General features: G+C 47.3%; 1 protein-coding gene across 3 annotated transcripts in view; it reads left to right on the top strand.

Annotated features, from left to right (window-relative positions):
- LUC7L3 (LUC7 like 3 pre-mRNA splicing factor) overlaps window positions 1-26,241 on the top strand; it is a 381,484-nt gene that overhangs the window by 78,831 nt on the left and 276,412 nt on the right. For all 3 annotated transcript variants that reach the window (XM_078654427.1, XM_078654426.1, XM_078654425.1), the window contains exon 4: window positions 5,221-5,365. In XM_078654427.1, the coding sequence (XP_078510553.1) occupies window positions 5,221-5,365 (145 nt within the window). The remainder of the gene's footprint in view (window positions 1-5,220; window positions 5,366-26,241) is intronic.

A 26,241-nucleotide genomic window follows, 5' to 3' on the forward strand; every position in this document is an offset into this window, starting at 1 on the left:
TCCTCTTCATCGGAGCGGTTCTGGATTCGACGCAGTTTCGGGTTTATCTTCCCGAGCAGCAAGTCCGGGATATTCAGGCTATGATTCTGAGCTTTCAGCCTCTATCCCTGGTTTCAGTCAGGATGACCCTCCGGCTCCTGGGCCTGATGCCCTCCTGCATTCTGCTAGTGCAACATACCAGATGGCATATGCGGGCTCTGCTGTGGGACCTGAAGTTCCAGTGGGCACAGCATCAGGGCAACCTGTCTGATCATGTCCAGATCTCGGAGGGCACTGCACGACAATTGCAGTGCTGGCTCACGAATCGCGATTGGGTCAATGGCAGATATGCGTCCCTCCTGGGATGGGGAGGCCACTTGGGAGAGGCGAGATCAGAGGCATCTGGTCTCCGGCGCAGTCCCGGCTCCATATCAACCTTCTGGAGTTGCGGGTGATCCAACTTGCACTGAAAGCATTCCTTCCCTCTGTCTGGGGAAGTGTAGTGCAGGTGTTCACGGACAACACCACCGCCATGTGGTACTGCAACAAACAGGGCAAGTGGGGTCCTGGACCCTGTGTCAGGAGGCTCTGCGCCTCTGGACATGGCTGGAACATCAAGGCATTACTTTGGTGGTTCAACACCTGGCAAATTCCCTGAATGCCAGGGCGGACAAACTCAGCCGCCGGTGCTTGATGGATCACTAATGGCGTCTGCACTCGGGCATGGCGCAAGGTCTCTTTCAGCAGTGGGTAGAGCCTTGGTTAGATCTATTCGCCACTGAAGAGAACGCGCAATGTCATCAGTTTTGCGCTTTGGAATTTCCAAGGCGGCACTCGCTTGGCGACGCTTTTCGTCACGAGTGGAGTTGCGGTCTGTTGTACGCCTTTCCGTCTATACCACTTCTGCCCAGAGTGCTGAAGAAGATCAGACGCGACCGGGCCAAAGTTATTCTTGTGGCTCCAGACTGGGCTCAAAGAGTATGGTATCCAGAGCTACTCAGTATGAGCATCGATCCCCCATCTGTCTACCTCTTCGGGAGGATCTTCTGTCGCAGCAGCAGGGTACCATCCTCCACCAAACCTGTCCAGCCTCCACCTCCATGCGTGGAGATTGAGTGGCGACAGTTGACAGCTTTCGACCTTCCTCCTGAGGTCTGTAATGTCATTCTGGCAGCCAGGCGTCCCTCCACTAAAACGGTATACGCCTGCCGATGGAACAGATTTGTGGCATGGTGCACAGCAAAGGCTGTGGACCCCCTTTCCGCCCCTCTTTCTGAGGCTCTTCTGTTTCTTCTGTCTTTGGCCCAGCAGGGCTCTGCTCTGGGCACTATCAAAGGTTATCTTTCGGTCATCTCTGCCTTTCTATGGCTTCCAGATCAGCCTTCTCTTAAGTCCCTGGTTGTAAACCGTTTTCTCAAAGGCATTACACACACATTTCCTCCTGTGCCTTTCATAATGCCTCAATGGGACTTGAATCTTGTCTTGACTTTTCTGATGTGCTCTCCCTTTGAGCCTCTTCATAACTGTCCTTTACATCTTCTTACTCTAAAGACGGCTTTCCTGGTAGCCATCACCCCTGCTAGGAGAGTGAGGGAGCCCCGGGCGCTTTCTTCTAAACCTCCTTTCCTTTCTGTTCTTCCGGACAAGGTGGTTTTAAGGACCCGTCCTTCTTTCTTGCCAAAGGTTGTCACGCCCTACCACATCGGGCAATCCATCACTTTGCCCACCTTCTTTCCGCATCCTTCCAGGGATGAGGAGAGGCTCAACCGTCTGGACCTAAAACGTGTGCTTTCTTTCTATTGGCAGCGTACACAACAGTTCCTGGTGGATGATCAGCTCTCTGTTGACTACGTTGGTGCCAAAAAAGTCTGGGCTGTGCACAAACTGACCATTTCCTGGTGGGTCGTTGATTGCATCAAAGCATGTTACTCCTTGGCCAAGAAGGAGCCTCTAGTGGGGTTGCGTGCCCATTCGACCAGGGCAACGGCAGCCACTACTGCCTTGGGACGCGGCGTTCCCTTGCAGGACATTTGTTAGGCAGCTACGTGGGCCTCGCTGCACACATTTACAAAGCACTACTGCCTTGACAGTCCTGTCCAGAGAGACGGATTCTTTGGCCATTCTGTTCTCCGTGATTTTCTGGTGTAATCCTGTTCGCAGACCCACCACTGGGGTTGGTATTGCTGGGGTATCTATTCTAAGGTAAGGAATCTATCACTAATGTGTCTCTTGTGTAACAATATAGCTGTAAGAGACATTAGTTAGTGATAGATTCCTTACCGCCCCGCCCTTCCGCCCCGTTCTGTGAACTGGCTACTAGGGTTAAGGTTCTCCCCTTTTAGGGCCCTAGTTTTATGCACAAATTGTCAGTATCTTGCATGGCTCTGAGTTCCTGGCGCGGAAAGTAGTGTACAGAACTGATGTCCGGACGCATGGGTGGCCCCTAAGTACTCTCCGTCACTTCATCCCTGCGATGACGACGCCAGTGATGGACGCGGAGCCGCAGGACGCCACCTACTGACACGCAAGGGCACTGCTAAGCAAAACTTTCCGGATCCGGTCTGGCGCCTGGGGATATTCTAAGGTAAGGAATCTATCACTAACTAATGTCTCTTACAGATATATCTTTACACAAGTAGTAACTTGTGCGTCAGGAATGGATCTTAAGCATCACATACTGCTCCACTGTATGTAGAGTCTAGTGTTGACATGCAGTTCACCAGGATTCAGGCTTTTTCGATGACATTCTACAAGCAAGCATCTGTCAGAGACATATGCTAGGCAGCTACATTGGTTACCCCATGCCTTCTGCTGTCATATGCTCTCCGAGTTTCCTGCTGGAGCAATGTTAAGATTGCCCAGGAACTTATCCAGCACCGGTTTCTCTTGGTGACTTAGCCTTGTCTGCAAGGCCACCTTCAAACATTTTGCCTTCACCATGCCTGTTTTCTGAACCAATTTCTGTTTGATGTTTGACTTTTCACACTTTACCACTGCTAACGAGCACGTGCTTGTGCTCTCTCATTTAAACATGCTAAGATTGTCTTCCACTTAAATGGCACATTTAATTTGCTTTTAAGTCCATAGTAAATTGATACTACTTGTAACATGGGCCTGTAAATTAAATGCTTCTAGTGGGCCTGGATCACTTATTGTGCCGCCTATTTAAGTAGTCTTTTTAAACCTGTCTCAGGCCTGCCATCACAGTCTGTGTGTGCGGTTTTAAACTGCAATTTTTACCTAGCGAATAAACCTTTTACCATGTCCAAACCTTCCTTCTAAATACATATGACGCCCTAAGCAAGTCCGTAGGTGCAGGGTGCATTGTAGTTAAAAAGTTGGACATGTACTTTTAAGTTTTACTTGTTTTAGTAGTGAAGATTCCTTATATTTCTTTTTTCACTACCTCTCCCATAGGATAACACTGGGTTACAGTATTACATTTAATCAATGATAACTTTTTATTGGGCACACGTAGGAAAGTCCTGTTTGGTGCTTGAGGAATTGTAATTTAAAACCCTCTTTTAAGGTAAAGTCAGGTTGTAAATCATAATTCTTAAAATGCCACTTTTTGAAATTTGGCATATTCATGTCCGGACGTTTTGGTGCCTGCAGCCTGTTCCTGGGGCACATGAATAAGTGAAGAGTCTGGGTGTTGGCAGGATGGGCCATCCTTGCCTAATTGTGGGGAGGAAAGAGGGGTGGAGCTCACAAAGAAAGGACAGCACACTTGACTATTGTCGTGCCAAACAGATTGGGACTGGGGCAGGGAGGCAGGAAATTTCAGACCCATCTGTAGGGAGAAGCTCTAGAAACGTCTCCCACCTCAAAGTGTGCACCATTCTTTAGTACGCTCCTGGACTATTGGATACTACAGAAGAAGGATGACCTGCAACCTTCATCCCAAACTAAAGTGACTAAAGGGGACAGCTGGCTGATTCTTGTTCTAAGCTACAGGGACACAACAAATTCCAGAGGCCCCTCTTCAACTGACCTGCTGCAACTGGACCTGCCTGTGCCCTAATGGACTCTGCTGGAGTGAGTTCCTGATCCCAAGAGGTGCCTCCCCGGTCCTGGACTTTTGGTGTGGCATCAGTTAAGCTCCTTCTTGAAGAAAGGAAAGAATACTGAAGTTTTAGGCTTGCTGCTCATGCTTACCGCTAACTTGAAGCTCCGGCGAACCATACTCTCTATGTTACATCGACTGACCGGGATGATTGGCAACGCGAGAACTGCACTTTGCGCTACTGCCTCAAAAGCCCGCAGTGACTACCAACGAGAATCGCCAGCCATGCCTGTCTGTGATGCCCGTCAGGATCTTTGCACCACAGCAAAAATATCCGTGACACTGTCCCTGCTCCTTGTGGCTTCCTCCACTGCAAACTGAATTCTACGCGCTGGACTTTTTGAAGGTACGTTTTTCAGCTGTTCCTACCTGGTCTCTGTGTTTGGCCTACACTTCATCGTGGTTGTACTGAACTTGTGACTTTCACCTGATCTCACATGACCAGATGGCTGCAAGTGGCGCTTTGTGCTTTTATGAGGTATATTTATCTAAAATCTTTTAAATTGTATATTCCCGTTTTGGTGTCAATTTATTGAATTGTTCACTATTTTTTTTAACTGGTGTGGTATTTTTCTCGTGTTTTTATTTTATTACTGCTTGAGTGCTGCATATATACTTTACACATTGCATCTAAGTTAAGCCTGACTGCTTTTGTTCCAAGCTACCGTAGGGTTAAGCAAATTGTTAATTTTGTGACTTTTTGTGGATCGCCCTGTCAAGAATTCTGGCTGTTGCTTGAGTAGCGTTTCACCCCCTCTAATCAACAACCCAATTTCTCACACTTGGCCTAATTTGCACTATGCTGCTTTTTTCCTCTTCCTCCTTTTCTCATTCTTAATTGTTATACAATCTAAGCACAGGCTGAGAATCCGAAAGAACCTGGACATTTTAACGGTATGAAGATACTTATTTGGTGACTGTTGCTTTTAATTCCTGGGCACTTTTGTCAATGTTGTCGCCCCATTCCCTCCACTGTCGCACAGAAAATAGTTACTGATTGACTCCACAAGCTTTTTAACAATTTTGGAGCAGGTTCCGACTCCATCCACTAGGCAGCAGAGCTACTCACAGGTTGATAATGGGAAAGAGCCTACAGGAAAAGACTAACCTTTGTCCTTATCCTAATGTATGCTAATTACAATACACTCTAAAATGCATTTGTTTTTGTCTGGCAGGTACGAGAAAAGCTCACGTTACTTGAAAATGGGCTATGAAAGAGAGTTTCTTCGGTATTTGCAGAGTTTACTGGCAGAGGTGGAACGTAGGATACGGAGGGGTCATGCACGTTTGGCTCTGTCGCAGAGCCAACAGGCTGCAAGTGTAAGTGCACAACAGTTTCTACATTGGAACCTATTGTATATAAAGCTGTTGTTATACCTTGCGCACAGCATGATGAATAAAACTGCAAAGAAACATAACTACTCCCAATGAGGTACCAGAGCAGTTCAGTGAGTTCATTTTATTTACAATATATTCATTTTTCAGTTTTTGTTGTTGTTGTAATAACCTGATCCTTGTACTATTTGTATTATGTCTGTTACAGCAAAGGCGTCCCTTTTACTTATTCCTGCTAAATGAATGAAACCACATGCAAAGTGTCTTTTTAGCAATATATTTCCATGTATGCTCTCTAAAACATGACAACACTCTAAAACATGACAAGATAGAAACCAAGATGGCCGCCTGGTAGGAGCTCTAGCCCAGAGCTCCCTGTGCTGGGGATCCCTGTCACGGATCTATCCCTGATAGCACCCATCTACTCCGAGGAAAACAAGTAACTGGATTATCTACAAGTAACGGGTTGTAACACAAGTAACTGGATTTCAAAACAGTATTGGATGTATTGAATGTTACCTGCAGTTCTGGCGGCTGGACCCCTGCAGATCTCGTTGGAGCATCGACGGAGCCCTGGGTGGCGGCTGGACCCCTGCAGATCCCACTGGAGCATCGACGGAGCCCTGGGTGGCGGCTGGACCCCTGCAGATCCCACTAGAGCATCGACGGAGCCCTGGGCGGCGGCTGGACCCCTGCGGATCCCACTGGAGCATCGACGGAGCCCTGGGCGGCGGCTGGACCCCTGCGGATCCCACTGGAGCATCGACGGAGCCCTGGGCGGCGGCTGGACCCCGGCGGATCTCGCTGGAGCATCAAAGGAGCCCTGGGCGGCGGCTGGACCCCTGCGGCTCTCATTGGAGCATCGACTGAGCCCTGGTCGGTGGAGGCGAGCCTGTTATGGTGGCTGGCGTGGCTGTCCTCCGTGCGTCCTGCGGGGCTTTCTGAGGGCGCCGGTAGTCTGCCTATCAGGGCTGCAGCCTCTGCCGTGCAGCCCGGGATCTGCCCCTTGATCGGCAGGAGGGCATAGCGCGGAGGCTTGACGCCCGTAGCCCTCTGTGGGACACTAGCGCCTGTGTTGGTTGCCGCGACCGGGGCGGCTGCGGTGCACCGAGGGTGTCTGGTCTGCCTGGGACCGCCGCCGCGGGCGCTGACACCCTGCATGTGGTCTGAGTGGGGTGACTCGGATCGAAAGACTGGTGCCCGTTGCGGGTGTGCCTGCATTCGTCCACTGCCTCGGTCTCCCTCATCATGCTGGTGGACCCCGTTCTAGACACGTCGGGGGTCTGCGGAGGCGTCCTTGTCCTTGCACGCATCGCCTGTGCTCCCCCGCCCAGCCTGTAGACTCGGCCTGGGCGCAGCGCTCGGGACCTGGCACGAGATGGTCATAGGGGAACACTGGCGTCCTAACGAGGTGACTCGGTGTCCTTCCCCACCGCCCCCCCCACCACCCCCTCGATAACATCATTGGAGAGACGGGGCAGGAGCTGAGCCGAACAAAAGATAGGAGAACGAGCGTGGATCTGCACAGCGCAGGCATTGTGGACGGCCCAAACTGCCCCCCCCCCTCCTTGGAGACTCTCATGGTTCCTGGAGACTACAGTTTTTCCCGCTTCTACCGGATGAAGCCCTGAGTCTGCCTTATGTCCTACGTGATAAACTGAACTGCCTCAATACAGCCCTGAAGGTATTTGCACGCATTCTTTTATTTGTTTCTCTCAATCTGCCGGCTCTACTGTCTCTGCCCTGAAGCATACATATTTAGTCTGCTTGCAAACTTCCCTCGTAGCTTAGCGGTCCTCCCACCCCTCACTCTCCACTACATATAAAATGGCGGGGGCCATATAACAGGAGCCATAAATCGCCTCCACTGCCTAGCAGATGACCATGAGGCTACATACCAACGTGGTCACAGGTCACCAAAAACAGAGATAAGTCTCCCTCCACGTCTCCGAGCAGCAGGGCTTTAAGTGGGCCGGGTCTGAAGGGGTCTGAGCACCGGCAGTTTTTTTCAAGGGGCCTCGAAACGGGTCTCTCTCGGGCTCTGTTTTGAGCCCTGACACAGGCGGTCCGTTTTTTGCCCGGACTGCAGTGACAGCTGTTTGCTGTCACTGCAGTCCGGAAAAAAGTGTCAGGGCGCAAAACAGCCCGATAGAAACCCATTTTGAGACAGCAGCCACATGGATATGCGCTGCCCGTACTGCTCACTTCTCGGTAGTGGAGAAGTTACAGCATGACGTCATGCCAGGTGAGTGTTGTAGGGGAAGGGAAATCCTTTAAGAGTCATTTTCTTTCTGGATTTCCCTTTTCTTTCTAAAACTCAGGAGCAGCATCATTGTCGGGTGTCACCAGGGATTTAATTGGAAGCTTTTTCAATATTATATACAAGTTATAGTTGCAGCTTATTTATCTTATGCAACTAACAACCATTGACAAAGCCAATAGTCCTGACTTGTTGTAGGTATGATGTTACTTGTTGTATCATATATCTGGATGCAATGACAGATTCAGCAAAATACAAGTCGGGCGGCACACTATGGTAAGCACAGATTTTTTGCGTATGTGTTTTAAAGTCACGCCCCTGATTACACTGGCCCCGCCCCTTTGAGAGACCCCCCAGTTTTTTCATCCCACTTAAAGCCCTGCCGAGCAGCACAGAGTCTCCTCTCTCTCCTCCCCACCAATGAACACCGATGATGGACTAACTCGACATGCCCCAGAGCAGAGAGGGAAACTGTCTCTCTAAGGCACAACTACAACAGAGAAAGGACTACCACCCCTGTCCCCCATATGTTATCCCGGTGGCCATCTTTGACTAGTCATCCACTGGGGCGGCCATCTTAGACTAGACATCCCCATCCACTGCTCATACCTAAGACCACTTAGGCTTACAGCCCCTCAACCTCGCAAACTCACCCACGTTTCACCCCCCCTCCTCTGCCTTCGCCTCTTCCATCATGGAACGCACAGGCGCGCACACATACAAAATCAACTACCCACCAGGGCTCTCCAAAAAAAACGCCAAACGCTACAAACACAACTTCCTGAAGGCACACCCTGAAACACCGTGTGTAGACACCTACTTCTCACAGGTCAATGGAGCCACGAGCACCGATATCATCTTCCACACTCTGCGTAGAGCACAGTGGAGGAAAGCGCTCCTCTCCATTCTCACTAGCTCCACCACCAGTAAAACCGCTCCCGGCCTGACGCGCTCTATCACGCCTTCCCAAGTCTTCCCAGGCAGAGCCACCATCACCATCTACAACAACGGGATTATTCTATTCCAAGCCACTGATAGGAATCTCGACCGACTCGACCACCTGTTCCCTAACTTCCTAGAACACATCACCAAAGGACGGTCCCCCACCTCACACACACCAGGATGCACCACAACCCCCAACTCCATTCCCCAATATAACCCACCCTGCCCAACTCAACAGCGGAATAACACACACCCCTCTCATACCCCCAATGCTATAGTTAGTCAAACACCCAACGTAATCCCCCCACACCCCTCTCACATTGACAAAGATCGTCCCCCTTCACACATCCCACCTACCCCCACCCCTCCTCCCACCCATCCCACACCTCCTACGAGTCTCGCTGAACGCACAACCGCCCGGAACATATCCCCCCCCCCCCTTGGCAGATCTCCCTCCCACCCTATCTCCCCCCCCCACTCTATCTCCCCCCCCCACTCTATCCCCCCCCCACTCTATCTCCCCCCCCACTCTCACGCCCCACTTCTCCACCCTCCCAAACAGACATACAGAGCATACCTTAACATCCTCCCCTCTCTCCCCCCCCCCACACTCAGCCCCCACTACCTTCCTACCTCCCCTATTGTCTTCAGTCTTCACTCTCCCTTCAACTCACCGCCATCGCCTCCCACCGACGTCTCCGCCCCTTCGTCCCAGCCTACCCTGACTTCACCCACACTCCTCGCCCACATTATCTCCCAGCCTTCGACTGCCACCCCACCCACTATTACCGCAGAACACTCCTCTAATGATTGCATACCCCACCCCCCCCCCGTCACCAGCTCGCTCTCCAGCTCCCTAGTCAACAACGCCACGGCCCTCATCTCCAACGCTAGCCCCAACCCACCGCTGGACCTGATTTTAACAACCCTCCTACAAGTCAAAGACGAGCTCCAGACCATCAAAGAATTTCTCCACACACACCCCAGACAACCCCGACCTACAACCAACACCTCCGTATCCAACAAACGCCACACCTTCCTCACAGGCCCTCGCACTCATCACGCTCCAGGGGTGAGACGGCTGGGCGCATACTCTCCACGTTGGCCCACTATCCCCGACCGCAACAACATACACTGCCCTCGTCGCGCCCATAACTTCCTGTCGGATCATGACTTAGACACCCTCCTCCGCTCATTTGGCCCTGGCCCGGTAAAACACACAGCGTCCACACAACGCCCCATACCCACAATTCTCACAAATCCCATTAAGCACCCAACCCTAAGCATCAGAGGCTCCGTCCCCAACAATCTCAGAAAAATACCCCTCGCTCTAGAACACCCGACCACCCTTCTCACCCCCAAACTCAAATGCATCCTACTCAACTGCAGATCGGCCCAAAGGCACTCCTCCAACATTGCAGATCTCGTCACATCAATGGATCTTGACCTAACAATTTTGACTGAAACTTGGCTAACTGATGCCTCTACACCTATTATGGACATACTAGTACCCCCCAATTACCACATCCTTAGACTCGACAGGACCGGCAAGACGGGCGGGGGAATCGCATGCATATTCAGGAGCAGACTCTCTGTTGCTAAAGTCACTTCCCCCTCCCTCACGTCTTGTGAACTCTTCTGTCTTGATATCTCCAGCGAGGGCAAACCAGTATGTGCTCTGCATCTCATCTATCACCCACCTGGGGATAACCTCATCTTTACCCAACAACTCATGGACACGATCTCATCCAACGCTGGTCGGCAGATCACACAAATCTACCTGGGTGACTTCAATCTCCACTGGAACGATCAGAAAGACGCAGTGGTGAATAGTCTCAAAACTTTCCTTAGCGCGCTTGACCTCACCCAAATATGCAACAGCCCTACACATGACAAAGGCTCAATACTTGATCTCATCATCGCCAACGAAGACTCTACCCAACTAGGGGCAATCCAACCTTGTGATTGGTCAGACCACCACATTATCACCTTCTTCATTAAGGAAAAAATCAAACCTATCACGGCTCAACCCACCAAATCCAAGATCTGGAAAAGGGACATGAAGAATCTTAACCCCAACTCCCTGCCTCCCCACCTCTCCAATCGCCTCCTTCCCCCTCCTGACGCCTCTGATGTTCAATCACTGACTGACCACTACCTCGACGCTATGAACTCAATAATTAATGAAGCCGCCCCACTGCAACTAAAGAGTCTCCACTAAGATCTCGAACCCTTGGTATGACGGCAGACTCAATGAAGACAGGCGTGCTATGCGAATGGCAGAGCGCACATGGAGATCTGACCCCTCATCACGGCATCGCAAAACGCTTAAGAACAAGAGAAATGCCTACTTTAGGAAAATCAAGCGTGCAAAAGCTGACTTCTTCAGCCTTCAGTTGGACCAAGAAAAAACAGACCAAGAAAACTGTTCGAACTAGTCAAAACTCAAACGAAGACGCAACCCTTACTATCAAACGACACAACAAACGACATCCCACACTGTGAAGACTTTTCTGCTTTCTTTAAGCTAAAGACCGACAACATAAGGTGTGACCTTCTTAATGATGTAAGTCGATACCCGAGCCACATCAAAAGACCCGACACCCAACCTAAAAATAACGCATCCTGGTCGTCATTCGACACCTACTCTGAAGAAGCAATACACAAGCTGCTCGGCACCTTGAAACCCTCTAATCACCTCACAGACACCCTACCTGCTAATGCTGTAAGAGACTTCACCCCCGTACTCCTCCCACTCTGGACTAAAATCATTAACAGCTCCCTTCAGCAAGGTCTCATCCCAGACTCCCTCAAGGTGGGGCAAGTCACGCCCATACTCAAGAAACCTACAGCAGACCCGGCTGACTTAAACAATTACCGCCCTATCACCAATATCCCCACTCTGGCCAAACTACTGGAAAAATGTGTGCACCTCCAACTAACAAAACACATTGACCGATTCGAACTCCTCGACCCTCATCAATCAGGCTTCCGAGCGAAACACAGCACGGAAACGGCCATGACACACATAATTGATGACGCCCTCCAAATCCTTGATCGCAACGACTCCTGTCTCCTCATCCTCCTGGACCCCTCCTCAGCATTTGACACGGTCAAACATGAGAACCTATTGGAGCTCCTAAATACCAGAATGGGCTTATCAGGGACTGTGCTCAAATGGTTCACTTCCTTCCTACACAACCGGTCTCAGAAGTTCAAGATCAACAATGTGCTGTCCTCACGTGTGCCAGTAGATTTAGGCGTCCCACAAGGATCTTCCCTCTCACCCACGCTGTTAATGGAACCACTTGCTTCCTTGCTCCAAGCATCCAATGTACACTTCCATATGTATGCCGATGACACTCAACTTTACTTAAAGGTACAATCCCCGGAAGATATCAAACTTCTGAACTACACACTCAAACACCCAATCGTGGTTGGCCGACAATCACCTCAAACTAAATGCGCTGAAAACTGAGTTCCTACTGATATCACCCCCTGCGAAAACTACCACCACCCAAATCTGGCTCAATCACCTAACAGCATTCAATGTCCAACCCACCATCGTGGACTCTGCGAAATCCTTAGGCATCACACTTGACGCAAAGCTCATTATGCAACAGCACATTAGCAAAGCAACGAAAGGAGCTAACTTTCAAATCGACACTTTGAGGAAACTCAAACCCTTCCTCCCAGCCAAGGACTTCCAAACTGCTGTACAAGCCCTAGTCATCCCCCGCATAGACTACGGAATTGTGGCCCTCAGCGGACTCCCTCTAACAACAACCGCACCCCTAAGAGCCTCCTTGAATGCTGCCGCGAGACTCATTACTGGCTCAAGGAAACACTCTCATATAACTCCTGACTTGAAATCCCTGAAATGTCTTCCCTTTGAAGCCAGAATGCAGCTGAAAATTGCCGTTATGACACACGTGGCCATACACCTCAAGGCACCCAACTACCTCACTCAAAAGTTGTCTATATCAGGAGGCTCGAGATCCAATAGAAGTGCAAAAAGTCTGCTCCTGAAACCTCGCAGATTCCGTAAGGAAAAAACTTACAAACGCTCCTTCTCAGGGATGGCACCCAGGATCTGGAATGCACTCCCTACGGAAACGAGGCTTATCTCCTCCACTGCACTCTTCAAGAAAGAAGTGAAAGCCATCCTTATGGCCAAGTTCACCTGAACCTTATTGTTGTAGTTCAGAGACTTTGCATCGATTTTGTAACATTGATTATTTGATGGTCCAATAACTTTATACTCATGCATGACTGTGATCCTATTATGCTACTCACCTACTACCCATTACTATACGGTGCACATCAGTTTGCTGAATCTCCCCCTGATGCCCCTACCCCTTGTTCTCTGGATCTCTAAGTAAGTGATATAGATATCCTTTTAGCCTGAGCCCTCCTGATTCCTTCTGCAGCTGGATCAAAGACTCTGCACCATTTTATATTATTGTCTATTTTAAGTGTTTATTGGTACCTGCTGATCTACATTGTAGCTGGATCAAAGACTCTGCACCGCCTTATATTGCTATATATTTATAACAGCACATGACTGCTATTCTAGCATGCTAGCGTTTACTATACTGTACCCAATTATTATGTTTATTCACCCTCCTGTTGCCCACTCCTGTTGCCCCCTGTGAAGCGCTCTGATATCTGTAAAGATCTTGTTCGCGCTATATAAAACTTTGAATAAATAAACCTTTTTAACATTTTTTATTACATAATCGTTGTCAGAAGGTAGCCCACGCGACAAAACACTTAATCACAGATATTTACATTAAAATTATTATCCATTTTGGAGATTCATAATGCTCAGCAACAGAGTTGAGTATTATTTATCCCTATATTGAGTGCATGAATACTAAAGAGCCACAATTAACTCGGGTCGACATAATACACAAATATTCCTTGGTGATTTCAACCTTCACTGGAATGATCACAACGACTCGGTGGTTAACAATCTCAAAAACTTCCTCAACACCTTTGACCTCACCCAAATCTGCAACAGCCCCACTCACGACAAAGGCTCTATCCTGGACCTCATTATTTCCAAAGATGACACCACCCAACTAGACCCAATCCGACCTTGTGACTGGTCCGACCACCACATTATCACATTTTTCATCAATGAACATGTGAAACTTTACCCAGCCCATTCCACCAAACCCAAGGTATGGAAAAGAGACTTGAGGAACCTCAATCCCATCTCCTCACCCTCGCCCAGCTACAACCTACTCATACCCCCTATCGGCAATGACGACGTTCAGGCTCTTACTGATCATAACCTCAACTCAATGACTACGATAGTCAAAGTTGCCCCCCTTCAGCTGAAGAGAACCTCCTCCAAAAGCTCAAAACCATGGTACGACAGTCTGCTCAACAAGGATAGACGAGACATGAGACTAGCAGAACGCAACTGGAGATCCATCCCATCAGCTATGCACCTCGAAACTCTGGAGAAAAAAGTAAATGCTTACTTCAGGAAAATCAAACGAACGAAAGCGGACTTCTTTAGCCATCAACGAGACCAAGCAAAAAACCCACCCCAAAAACTTTTTGAACGCATCAAAACTCAATCCAAAGATGAACCTCAGCGAGTACATAACATTACCAGCACGCTACCATCCTGCGAAGAATTCTCTACCTTCTTCAATCGAAAAACAGTTAACATAAAGAAGGATCTCCTCACGGATCTAAATCTATACTCCAACGCCCTCAGCAAACACACATCAAACTAAAAAATAATGCTACTTGGGCATCTTTTGATACCTACCCGGAAGAATCTATAGACATGATTCCAAGTACCCTGAAGCCCTCCAATCACCTCTCGGATCCTCTACCTGCAAATGCTGTAAAAGACCTTCTCCCATGGCTTATCCCACTCTGGACCAAAATCATTAATAGCTCTCTTCAACAAGGAAATATCATGGACTCCCTCAAGGTAGGACAAGTATCTAAAGAAACCCACAGCTGACCCTACTGACCTCAATAACTATCGTCCCATCTCCAATATCCCTACCTTAGCTAAACTGTTAGAAAAATGTGCTTACCTCCAACTGACAAAACACATTGATCACTTTGACCTTCTTAACCGACACCAATCCGGCTTCCGTGCAGGCCACAGCACAGAATCAGCCATGACTCACATAATTGATGACGCACTCCAAATTCTAGACCAAAACGGCTCCTGCCTCCTCATTCTGCTTGACCTCTCATCTGCATTTGACACAGTCAAACACGAGAACTTACTCGAGCTGTTGAATATCAGAATGGGTATTTCTGGGAGAGTACTCAAATGGTTCACCTCCTTCCTTCATAACCGGACTCAGACATTCAAAACTAATAACACTATGTCCACACCTACTCCAGTAACACTTGGTGTACCGCAAGGATCCTCCCTTTCACCAACCCTGTTCAACCTAGTCATGGAGCCACTCACCGCACTGCTGCATGCCTCTAATGTGCAATTCCACATGTATGCGGATGATACCCAACTCTACCTCAAACTACAATCCCCTGATGACCTCAAACTTCTCAACTCAACACTTAAGGACACACAGACATGGTTGGCAGAGAACCATCTTAAACTTAATGCTCTGAAAACAGAATTCCTCCTAATAGCACCCCCCTCCAAAATCCCCATCGTCCAGGATTGGTTGAAACACCTCACTGCCTTCTGCATTCAGCGTCCAACCTATCATAGTAGACTCAGCAAAATCCTTAGGTATCACCCTTGACTCCAATCTCAATATGCAACGACATATCAGCAATGCAACCAAGGGAGCTAATTTCCAAATCAATACCTTGAGAAAGCTGAAACCCTTCCTCCCAGCCGACGACTTTAGAACTGCACTCCAAGCGCGTTATCCCTCGGATTGACTATGGAAGTGCCTCCCTCTGCGGTCTCCCACTATCAACAACCGCACCGCTAAGAGCCTCTATCAATGCTGCAGCAAGGCTCATAACTGGATCAAAAAAACGCTCACACATATCTCCTGACTTAAAATCTCTTAACTGGCTACTGCTCGAAGCCAGAATACACCTGAAAATCGCATGCATTACTCACAAGGCCTTACATCATAGCTCGCCCAGTTACATTGCTCAGAAATTGACAATCTCAGGAGGCTCAGGAGGCTCAAGAAGCGCAGAAACTCTCCTTCTGAAACCACAAAGATTCAACAAGAAAAAAACGTACAAGCGCTCCTTCAGGGATGGCCCCCAGGATCTGGAATGCCCTCCCTCCAGAAACTAGACTCATCTCATCCACTGCATACTTCAAAAAAGAAGTCAAATCGATCCTCATGGCTAAATTCACTTGAACTTAAACTATGCAAATACTACTTGCCTATGTTTCTCCACCTTGTATTTCAGTGCCTGATTCGACCACAATATCATAATCACACTCTACTACCATGCATGGTTCGCATCTTAGACAAGCTTAAAAAGGCAGTTTGTGCAGTCTTTTGTCCTCCTTTCATATGTATGTAAAGCGCTCTGATATCTGTAAGGATCATGTTCGCGCTATACAAAACCCTGATAAATAAATAAATAAAATAAAAAATACGACTGATTTCAGTTTTGGCGACTGAAAGCTGGTTCTTATTCTTGTCCAAGGCTTTTCACCCTCTAGCCTTTGAACTTCTGTTGCAGTACCTGAAGTCAGTGTTACTAGTATCTGTTCAAACTTTTAAGTAGTTAAACTCTTGTTTTTTTGGTGGCAGAAAAAGTGTAAATTGGCAAATTCCTTTTTGCTAATTTCCCTGGAGATCAAAAATTATTGTGGAATGCTAACATAACATGCCAGGAATCCCGTGTGATTTAAATACTCCCAATATTCCACCAAGTTCCCTCCCAAACATTTCATAGAGAGTGAAAAAAGACTTTAAGAGATACAAGGTGGCTCAAAAACATCGTACAGCCTTACAAAAATGCATGTAAATGTCAAATGCACGAGTTTGATAAATACAATTACAAAGGAATTCATATAATAGAAAACACTGAGTAATCACATCCAATATAAAAAGAAGAATTCATTTCTGAAAAGCTAAATATCAGAAAAAACCTCTTTCAACCTGTATGGATGATGAACGTGAATAGAAAATTCATTCACGATTATCTAAAAAGATTTGGATATACTGGGCAAGTGCCCACTTATTCATCATATATATATATATGTATGTATGTATATGTGTGTGTATGTATATGTGTGTGTATGTATATGTATGTGTATATATGTGTGTGTGTATATATATATATATATATATATATATATATATATATATATATATACACTTACACATGCAGCCTTAAAAACATTCAATAGGCTAAGATGCCGAAATTGCATGGGATTTTTCTTTTAAAATAGCATTTCTGTATAAAATAGAAGATGCACTCTTTTAGTGTTAAAACCTATCCTTTTATTTTCCAGGAAAAAGGCAAGTAATGGCACGCAATTAGCCCATAGGCTGCATAAAACGAGAACAGTAATAAACGGGCGCTATGCCTTTAAGACCTCCCTGCTCCCACGATGCCCCACAGTTGACAGGCCAGTTTTTTTTTTCCGCCTCCTTCTGGGAGGATCTTGGAGCATTGAGCTAGTCAGTGTTTGGTCTTTCCTGTCAAAAATTGGTTTCCTGGAAGTTTTTTCACTACAACACGATCTTTTTGGTTGCTGGCTACCTTGTATCCACACTCTGTATTGTGTGTTTTCCCATCTTCGCACAATCATGATAAATGTTACAACTTTCCACATTTTTTCAAGAGGACACTTCGAGACAGAGCGAGGATCAAGCTGTAGGCCTTGCAGGAGAGGGTAAAGGGATCAACAAGTGGCCTTGGAGGCAGCCATGCTTTCTAAGAGCCTTCCTCTCGTGACAAACAAGAACACAGGGGCAGAACAGAGAAGAGAAGACATCCCTCTGCCTCACCGCTGCCGAAAAAGAGATCTCTGTCAAGGCAAGTACTTGAGTGTTCTCCTTCGGCATTGCGATCGATGTCAGAAGCATAGATAGCATGCATCAACATCCGAGAAAGTCGCCGTTGAGGCAATCACTGCTTCCGTTGACAAAAGGTAAGTAGATGTCGAGATCCCTCGTTGTAGCAGGCTCGGAAGAAGTAAGACCTGCAAAGCGCAATTCGATGCCGACAAGCGGACTTGGGTCGATGCCGAGAAGGTCACCTCATCACCACTTGATGACTACTTTGCAGCGGTCTGCGTCCAGGACTCCACCGCCATCGGAACATAGACGGTCTGTGTTGAGAGTGTCGCCGTTTAACAGCTGCAGATTGATGTTGAGAACTTCGCCGACAGGACATGGTGATTGATCCCTTGGATGCTGATCATCTGTCTGTGTTGCCGCCTCCATGTCACCGTTCGGCGTTGACAGGCCAGACGTAGAGGCTTGCCTCTCCGCACATCTCACCGCTGTCGTAGAAGCGGCAGCGAATGACTATTTCGCCTCCGAAGAATCTTACGATGACATCGGCCATCACAACGCCATGGCTCCCCTCGCTGTCGACGGAGGCACAGGGAAGATGGAGATCGCCGTCGAAATCCAAACGGTTGACGTCGAGAGAAACATCCTCCTTCCAAGCATAAGAATTGTACAGATGACACTGGAGTGCTCTCTGGTTCCAGAAAAGCAGATGCCTCCTATTTATCGGTCTCCACAGTGGTTGCAGTGTGTCAAACATTGGAGAGTTCCACAAAGAAGCCCTGGTTCAGATTTCTCACAAACTTACTTCAGAATCTCGGCTGGTCCTCCACCTACGACGACTGCTGGAAGATCTCCACTCAGATTTCCAAGGAGAAAGATCTCCTTCCACAATAAGATCTCGATCCAGAACACCTCTCAGATGGCCTAGATCTCTCCTTTCTCGCTCCTCAAGATCACGAAGAGGCAGATGGCGATCCCCTTCATGAGCTACAGCCTCCTCACAATCTTCTGTTGGGGACTATTCACCGACGCTGTCTGCTACTCTGCCAGTTAAAGTGTCTCCAGTGGACGACATGACCACCTTCAATGAAGTCCTAAGCAGGGGTGCCAATAAGCTGAACATTCAAATGCCTACTCCGGCTATCTCTGCATCTGTTATATTTGAGACACTGCATCACAGGTCCTCAGCAAGGCCTTTACTCCCTCTGGTTACCGGGCTGCTTGACACAGCTCCCCAAACATTCTTGGCTGTGGTAGGGTCGGCGACTCCACGCATCATTAAGAAGTACAAGGCTCCTGACCAGGACCCACTGTTTGAGAGCAGATTCACCACCGGACTAGTGACAGCAGCTAGGAAGGCGCATCCAGGGGCTGCCTCCTCTTCAGTCCCATCTGAAAAGGAGAGAAAGCACATGGACTCCCTAGGAAAAAAGATGTGCTGTACTTCTGCGCCACATATGAAGGTGGCTAGTGCCTCTGCGCTCCTCAGGAGATATAACAGAGCGCCGTGGGACTCTCTTGCAAAATTTCACCGATAATTTGCCCAAGGAAGACCAACAGGATTTTTAAGAGATCTTGCAGGAAGGTGGTCTTGTAGCAAACCAGGTGATCAGCGCAGCGGCTGATGCCTCCGATCTTACAGCCCATAGGTACTCGCACTGCATCTGTACTAGGCGCTCTGCCGGGCTACGGCTCACAGGTCTAAAGCCTGAAGCACAGTGCAGGATCATGAACCTCCCCTTCAGCGGCAATTCCCTCTTCGGCACACATGCTGGTCATGGGATATCCAAAATGAAATCAGAATTGGAAATCCTGAAGGCAGTTGGCCTCCAAGTGAAAAGATTTCCGACGCAAATACCGACCTTACGATCGTCGGCATTTCCAACAGAGGGTTCAAACCCCTTACTGGTCGACATGGCAACAACAGTCCAGGTTGCATTATCATCTGCGTCGACCAGGAAGAGGAGCCTCTAAATGAGCACAGTCCTCCGCAAAACAGCCGGCAAATCAATGAACACTTACTTCCCCCGTCTTTCCCCAACTCCATCAAGGGGAGTGCAGGTGCGCCATAGTCCTTCAGGGCGCATACTTTCACATTCCAATTTCCAAAAAGCATTGGAAATTCCTGCGTTTTCAGGTGGCGTCTGAGCACTTCCAGCACAGAGTCCTCCCTTTTGGGTTAAAGTCAGCGCCTCGCACATTATCGAAATGCACGGCAGTAGCAGTAGCTGCTTTTCTACGCAAGCAGAAAATCTTCGCCTATCCGTATCTGGACAACTGGCTGCTAAAAAGTTTGTCACCCGCTCTGCTGCAAAAAACCCCAGCCAATGCTGCATTCGAGTGCTGAGCCGTCTAGGTCTACAGATCAACTACAAGAAGTCTATTCTCAACCCAACGCAAAAGATCCATTACCTTGGGGCTACCGTGTGTCCTTCGGAGGGGAGGTTATCCTCAATCAACAAATTCCACACACACCTTCTCACGGCCAGGCAGGTGTCCTCCCTTCTGGGCTCAATGGTTTCCTGCATCCTCATCGTCCCCAATGCTAGGCTGCAAATGCGCCCTCTAGCAGGCTTTTGAGGATCAGTGGTCAAGGACCTCGAACCGCTGGGAAGACAAAGTGGCTCTGCCTCAGGTAGCCAAAGATTCACTCAGATGGTGGATGAAACGTTCTCACATGCTGAAAGGGGTGCCGTTCCATCAGGATCTTCCCAGCCAGACGATCATCACGGACGATTTCGTACAGGGTTGGGGAGCTCACATGGGCCCTCTCCAAGTACAGGGATTGTGGTTAGATGAGGAGAAGGTATATCATATCAATATGTTAGAACTGAGAGCAGTACATCTTACACTCGTCATTCTTCCCTTCCATTCAGGCAAACTCCTTGTTGATTCAAACGGACAACACCACAACCATGTATTATCTGCACAAATGGAGGAACCAGGTCAAGACCCCACTCTCCGTAGGCTCAAACCATATGTAGATGGCTGCTCGCAAGGAAGCCAACCATTTCTGCAATTCACCTCCCAGGCACTCTTCACGTTCATGTGCTCTAAGTCGGAACTTTGTTAAAGCTCACGACAGGGTGCTAAACAACAAATTCGCACAGGACATCATTCAACGATGGGGAGTCCCAGACATCGACCTATTTGCGGATGCTACAAACGCAAAATGCTGTGTCATCGCATCAAGGTTCCATCAACCAGGCACCAGAGAGAATGTGCTTTTGATCAAATGGTCAAAGACATTACTTTAAGCATTTCCCCCAATGTCGCTCGTTCCTCTGGCGATCAGCAAATTCTACAGAGCCAAGACCAATATGATCCTGATGGCACCGTAATCTCCTCGCCAGTGGTGGTACCTGGACCTTCATCTATCCAAGACCACACACAGGAGGTTACTGTGCCTTCCGGATCGACTATCCAAATGAGGGGGCAGGGGTGGCGAGGTGTTCCACCCCAAGCTTCCATCTCTTGAGGTTGAAGCATGGCGCCCGAGTTCGTCCAGTATGGACATTTAGGGTTGTCTTCAGGCTGCATATAGATCATGAAAGAGGCTAGGAGACAAGCCACGAAAAAGTCGTACACTTTCAAATGAAAGCGTTTCTACATATGGTGCTCCAATAATCATTATGACCCCATTCTAGGGAAGGAGCAGGTGATTCTACCCTACCTACTGTATTTAGCCAAATCAGGATTTCAGTATTCTTCTATAAAGGTGCATTTGGCTGCTGTAACAGCATTACAGAAAATCTCCCAATCAGGTCTTTCTTTCAGATGCCTGTGGTTAAGGATTTCTTTGGAGGGTTGAGAAAAGTCTATCAACCAATTTAGATCTCTCTCTCCTCCATGGGAGCTTAATGTGGTTCTTTCGAAGTTGATCGGCCCCCCATTTGAACCCATTCATAAAACGTCCCTGCAACATTTGTCATGGAAGACCAGTTTTTAGTGGCAATTACCTCTGCTAGCAGAGTGAGAGAGATACAAGCTCTGTTTTGTAAAGCACCTGATCTCATTTTCCATGCAAACAGAGTGGTTCTTAGAACTCATCCTAGTTTTTTAGGTCTCGGCCTGATGTAAGCAGCGCATGAGCTGCTCTCGTCGTACGAGGCTTCTTAGAATCGATACGATTGCAGAAGCCTCGTCCCAGCTCCGCCTTCAGTTTTGATTTGTGCGCGTCATTTGGCGTCAATCGCTGTTTGTTGCCACCATGTCTCCTTTGATCCACGCCCAGCGGATTGGATCTCTTACTGGCGGCAGGAGACAGTGTCTCCTAACTAGCCGCTACACATTTTTAGGTCTCGACCTCTGCCAATGCGCTTGCGCATTGCAGATGCCGAGATTATAGAGTTGGATCCAGGAAAGCTAAACCAGGCGGATTGCGCCGAGTGCATGTGCCCATGCACGCGCTTGCCATTTGCTCCCCGAGCCGCCTGCCTCGCATCATTGCATCAGACCTGCCACAGCAATGCCGAGAGCTTAAGCGCCTGTCCTCTTTCTATTGTTATTACCAGCACGCGCTTAACGTCGCCCGAGCTTCCGGCGTCTACACAGCCCAGACGCTTTCCTTCACAATGTTGGCCGTTACTTTTACACTTGCGGTAAGATGCTTTTGTTACTTCTTTAAACCCCCACTTGTTGTTTTTATTTTGGCGATTTTAATTTTAATCACTAACATTCTCCGTGTGCCTTTAATGTGTCCTCATTACATTCAAAAGATTATATGTCGTGTATTCCTATAGGTTCTGAATCGATCCCCCTATTCCTGACCCTATTCTGGTTAAACTAACTATCAAGTTAACTAACAGTCAGCCCATGAGGCAAGACAAGCCCCCATGATGCAGATACCGTTATCTGACGCAGTCACACTACGGCACAGGAACGTGTTATCTGATTAGGTCATAACGCTTGAGATCTAATTAGACAAGCGACATTCCTCCAGCCCCTGATAAGGCATACGACGTTCTCATAACAAATCAAACCTATGACAACCTGGAAAATCCGTGCGGCCATTGTTTTGATTTCACAGAGAACTTTAGTAAAGAATGTGCTAACGAGCAAGTCGTATGACATCTTTATTGACGTATCTATGTCCATCCTTACGTCAATCTCGGCACCTTTAAGGTATAAATATTGCCGATCTTGCCCTATGCAAACACACGCGTGGTGACAAGACGGAGCAGCCACACTTGCTGAAGCCGAGAGCAGAAGCAGACCCCGCTGGCAGCAGCCCCGCCTTCCTGACGCGCTGAGAGACGCGCTGCTATCTCAAGCTGAGAGACCCAGCACCGGCGCTTCCGGGTAGCCCTCGCAGGCAGCCTGGAATATCGAGACCAGAGAAAGAGATACCATTCCTCATTCATCCTAAATTCCAGGTACAGAACTGAATAACCCCTCACAGAGAATTCTTTAGTTATTCACTTGGCAAAAACAAACTTAACTTAAACTGTAACTTTCTCATCCCGCCCACGCATTAGACTTAGGTCAGGTACATGGGGTAGGCGTATTTAGAAACACCAGTTGAGTACGTTTAGTCAAATGTATATGTGTATGTAAATATATTTTAATCATTTTAAACATCATATGGCTCAGAAACCATATCAATGTTTTTACAGTATTATTTTATACTATTGCTTTTAATGTATGCACTTTACTTAACTATAAGTATTGCAATAATATCGATCCATTTCTCATGTATGAGAAAAGAGACTGATCAATAAATAACACCTTTTTATTGAACACGCCCGTCTCTTCCTTTTCTCTACATTCTGATGAGACTAAGAATGCACGTACTGACTGAGTAAAATAATTGCCTTGTGCTCACACGACTCTCGAGATTGACTCTTGATTAGGGGAGAGCAAAGTTGTCATGTTCTATGGTTGTCAGAAACTAAATCCCTTCTTGTCTAATCAGGGAAGTTAATTCCTCCTTGAACATTCGAGAAAGTTTCTAGCGAACTCTGAGCTACGCTGGCAAACCCAAAACTTAAGTCTAGTATCGACAGTAGTAGACCTAGTTAACGTCTGGCCTAGGCCTTTACTGCTGTAGGTATTATTCCAATGCGCAGAGCCTATTGGGAAGATAGGAGCTACACTACATATACTCTGGTGCCTTTAAGACTCCTCACATTAGACATTACACGTGATGACGGTGCAGTTTCACTGTTACGCGGTATTCCATGGGAGCCGCTAGTGATTCAGGTGATAGACTTGGCATGTATCTTTGTTTGCATTATTTTCGTTTTTTCAGTAATGCTCCACAAAGTTGTTTAGCGCGTTTACAATCACCACGTTTAACAGCACTGGAAATATTGACCGCACTTTACTTCAGAGGCTGCCATGAGTATCGTATGATGACACGGATATTTATGGGTTTGCGTCTTGAACTTCTGTTTTACTAACCACACTCATTCCATTTCACCTCTGTTCCATTTTATTTCACTTCTGTTCCGATTTTGAGATATCCGCTCGTATTTTCGGGTTACTTGCTTAATTTGGGCTGGACACCTTGACTTTTTTGTTCATTTAATTTACAGTTTTATAAACGTATTTATTTATACACAATGCCACATGTGGCACACTATATGGCGTTGCTGGTGTGGGCTTCCTTGCTAAACAAACTTGGTAACAAAAACAGATGTGCACGTGTCCGCTTATACCATGCGGCGTTAGCTCAACTTGCAGGACACGATATGTGCACGTGTACAGCTCGTGCCGCATTTACACGCGCTCTGCACCCTTGTTCAACAACTCCCACGAGAGGAAATGGGCGGGCGTCCCACTGGCGCCATGTTAATACGTTTCTTGCTTCCTTGTTGTTTAAGATGATTTCACATGTGCACGCAGCAGCCTATATGGCGTGGAAGGTGTGGGCTTCCTCGTAATCAAAGAAAGGAGATATGCAAGCGCCAGCTTACACCCTGCAGCGTGTTTATATATCTCCTGCTTTACTGCTTAAGAAGTACAAAAACAAGGTTTTGGGGTTCTTAGTATACTACTTTTTCCAGCATGTACACATTGTTTTCTTCTTTTTTAATGACTGTTGTTACAACTCAAAATTAGTTACTAAACAATCATTTTATGCTGCAGTTCCATGATATCTTTTGCTTTACATTAGTCAGCTGACCTCACCAAAAAAAAAAACATTCTTTCCCATCCGAACTGAGCAGTAGCGAAAATCTGTACGGGGTGCGGCGGTTACACAGGCCTAAGTTGCTTCTTGGCATGCGTATAGCAATGTACAACTTGCACAGTGTAAATGGTTTATAAGTTGTCTAACGCTTTAAAAAAAAATTATATTTACGTCTGTGCACCTCACAATATTACATCACGTTGTAGTATTTTGTATTTTGCCATTATCCCACTTTTTATGTGCTTGTTCTCTCACTCGCCCTTTCTCTCTCTCTCTCTCTCTCCCTCTTCACAGCCCTCTCTCTCATTAATCTTCTGCTGTCTCTGTCTTGTTAATAAGACATGCTGCTGTTTTCTTTCTTTCTACCCTCCTTTTCTCTTCTCACATTTTCTTCTCCCCTTCTATGTCTTCTCTCCCTCGCTAGTCGCTACGCCCTTCACCACCTTTCTTTTTTTCCTTCATCTCATCTTTCATTCTCTGTCTCGTTATCTTTCCCTCGTCTCTCTTTCCTTCCCTTTGTGTAATTTCCTCCGGTTTCTTTCGGTCTTGTTTGTGTTTGTTTTTCAGACACGGAAAAATGAAGTGATTTGCCCAGAATCACAGGGTGCTGCTCAGTTTCAAAATCCGCGGCTCTGGCGTAAGACATCCTACGATTTTATGCAAGAGAGCAGAATCTTCTTTCTTTATTCATTTATTTCGATACAGTTGTATCATAAAAGGTACATTAAAAACATATACACATTTTATCATAGAACGTTCACATAATTACATAAACCTCTGATCTTACTAATACAATTAATAAATTCCATTCAGGAGGGGTGTTAAAATTGGGGCTTTACAATAAATACATAAGAATAAAAAGGCACGTGTCAAAACATAACAAGCATTTGCAATGCAATAGGTCTCGTATTAGGAAAGTTTGAGCTATTGGTATTGTAAATGACACATTTTTTATTTAGGTTTTGTTTTTGAAAATAGCGAAATTAATAGCTTTGTCATTTGCCATGCCAATAGTTATAACTTTCGCAAATGTGACACCTATAGCATTTGTAATGCAATATGTGTTGTATTTACGTGACTTACATGTATTGATATTACAAATAACAATGGTTTTTAATTTTTTTTAATAATTAATACTTAAATAAAAGTCTGATGCCTGATGTTTGTGGATGTCTGACACTTGTGGATGCCTGACGCTTGGTGATGTCTGACGCTTGGTGATGTCTGACGCTTGGTGATGTCTGACGCTTGGTGATGTCTGACGCTTGGTGATGTCTGACGCTTGGTGGTGTCTGACGCTTGGTGGTGTCTGACGCTTGGTGGTGTCTGACGCTTGGTGGTGTCTGACGCTTGGTGGTGTCTGACGCCTGGTGGTGTCTGACGCTTGCGGATGTCTGACGCTTGCGGATGTCTGACGCTTGCGGATGTCTGACGCTTGCGGATGTCTGACGCTTGCGGATGTCTGACGCGTGCGGATGTCTGACGCGTGCGGATGTCTGACGCGTGCGGATGTCTGACGCGTGCGGATGTCTGACGCGTGCGGATGTCTGACGCGTGCGGATGTCTGACGCGTGCG

Source organism: Lissotriton helveticus, chromosome 7, assembly GCF_964261635.1.
Source record: "Lissotriton helveticus chromosome 7, aLisHel1.1, whole genome shotgun sequence".
Taxonomy (NCBI): Eukaryota; Metazoa; Chordata; class Amphibia; order Caudata; family Salamandridae; genus Lissotriton; species Lissotriton helveticus.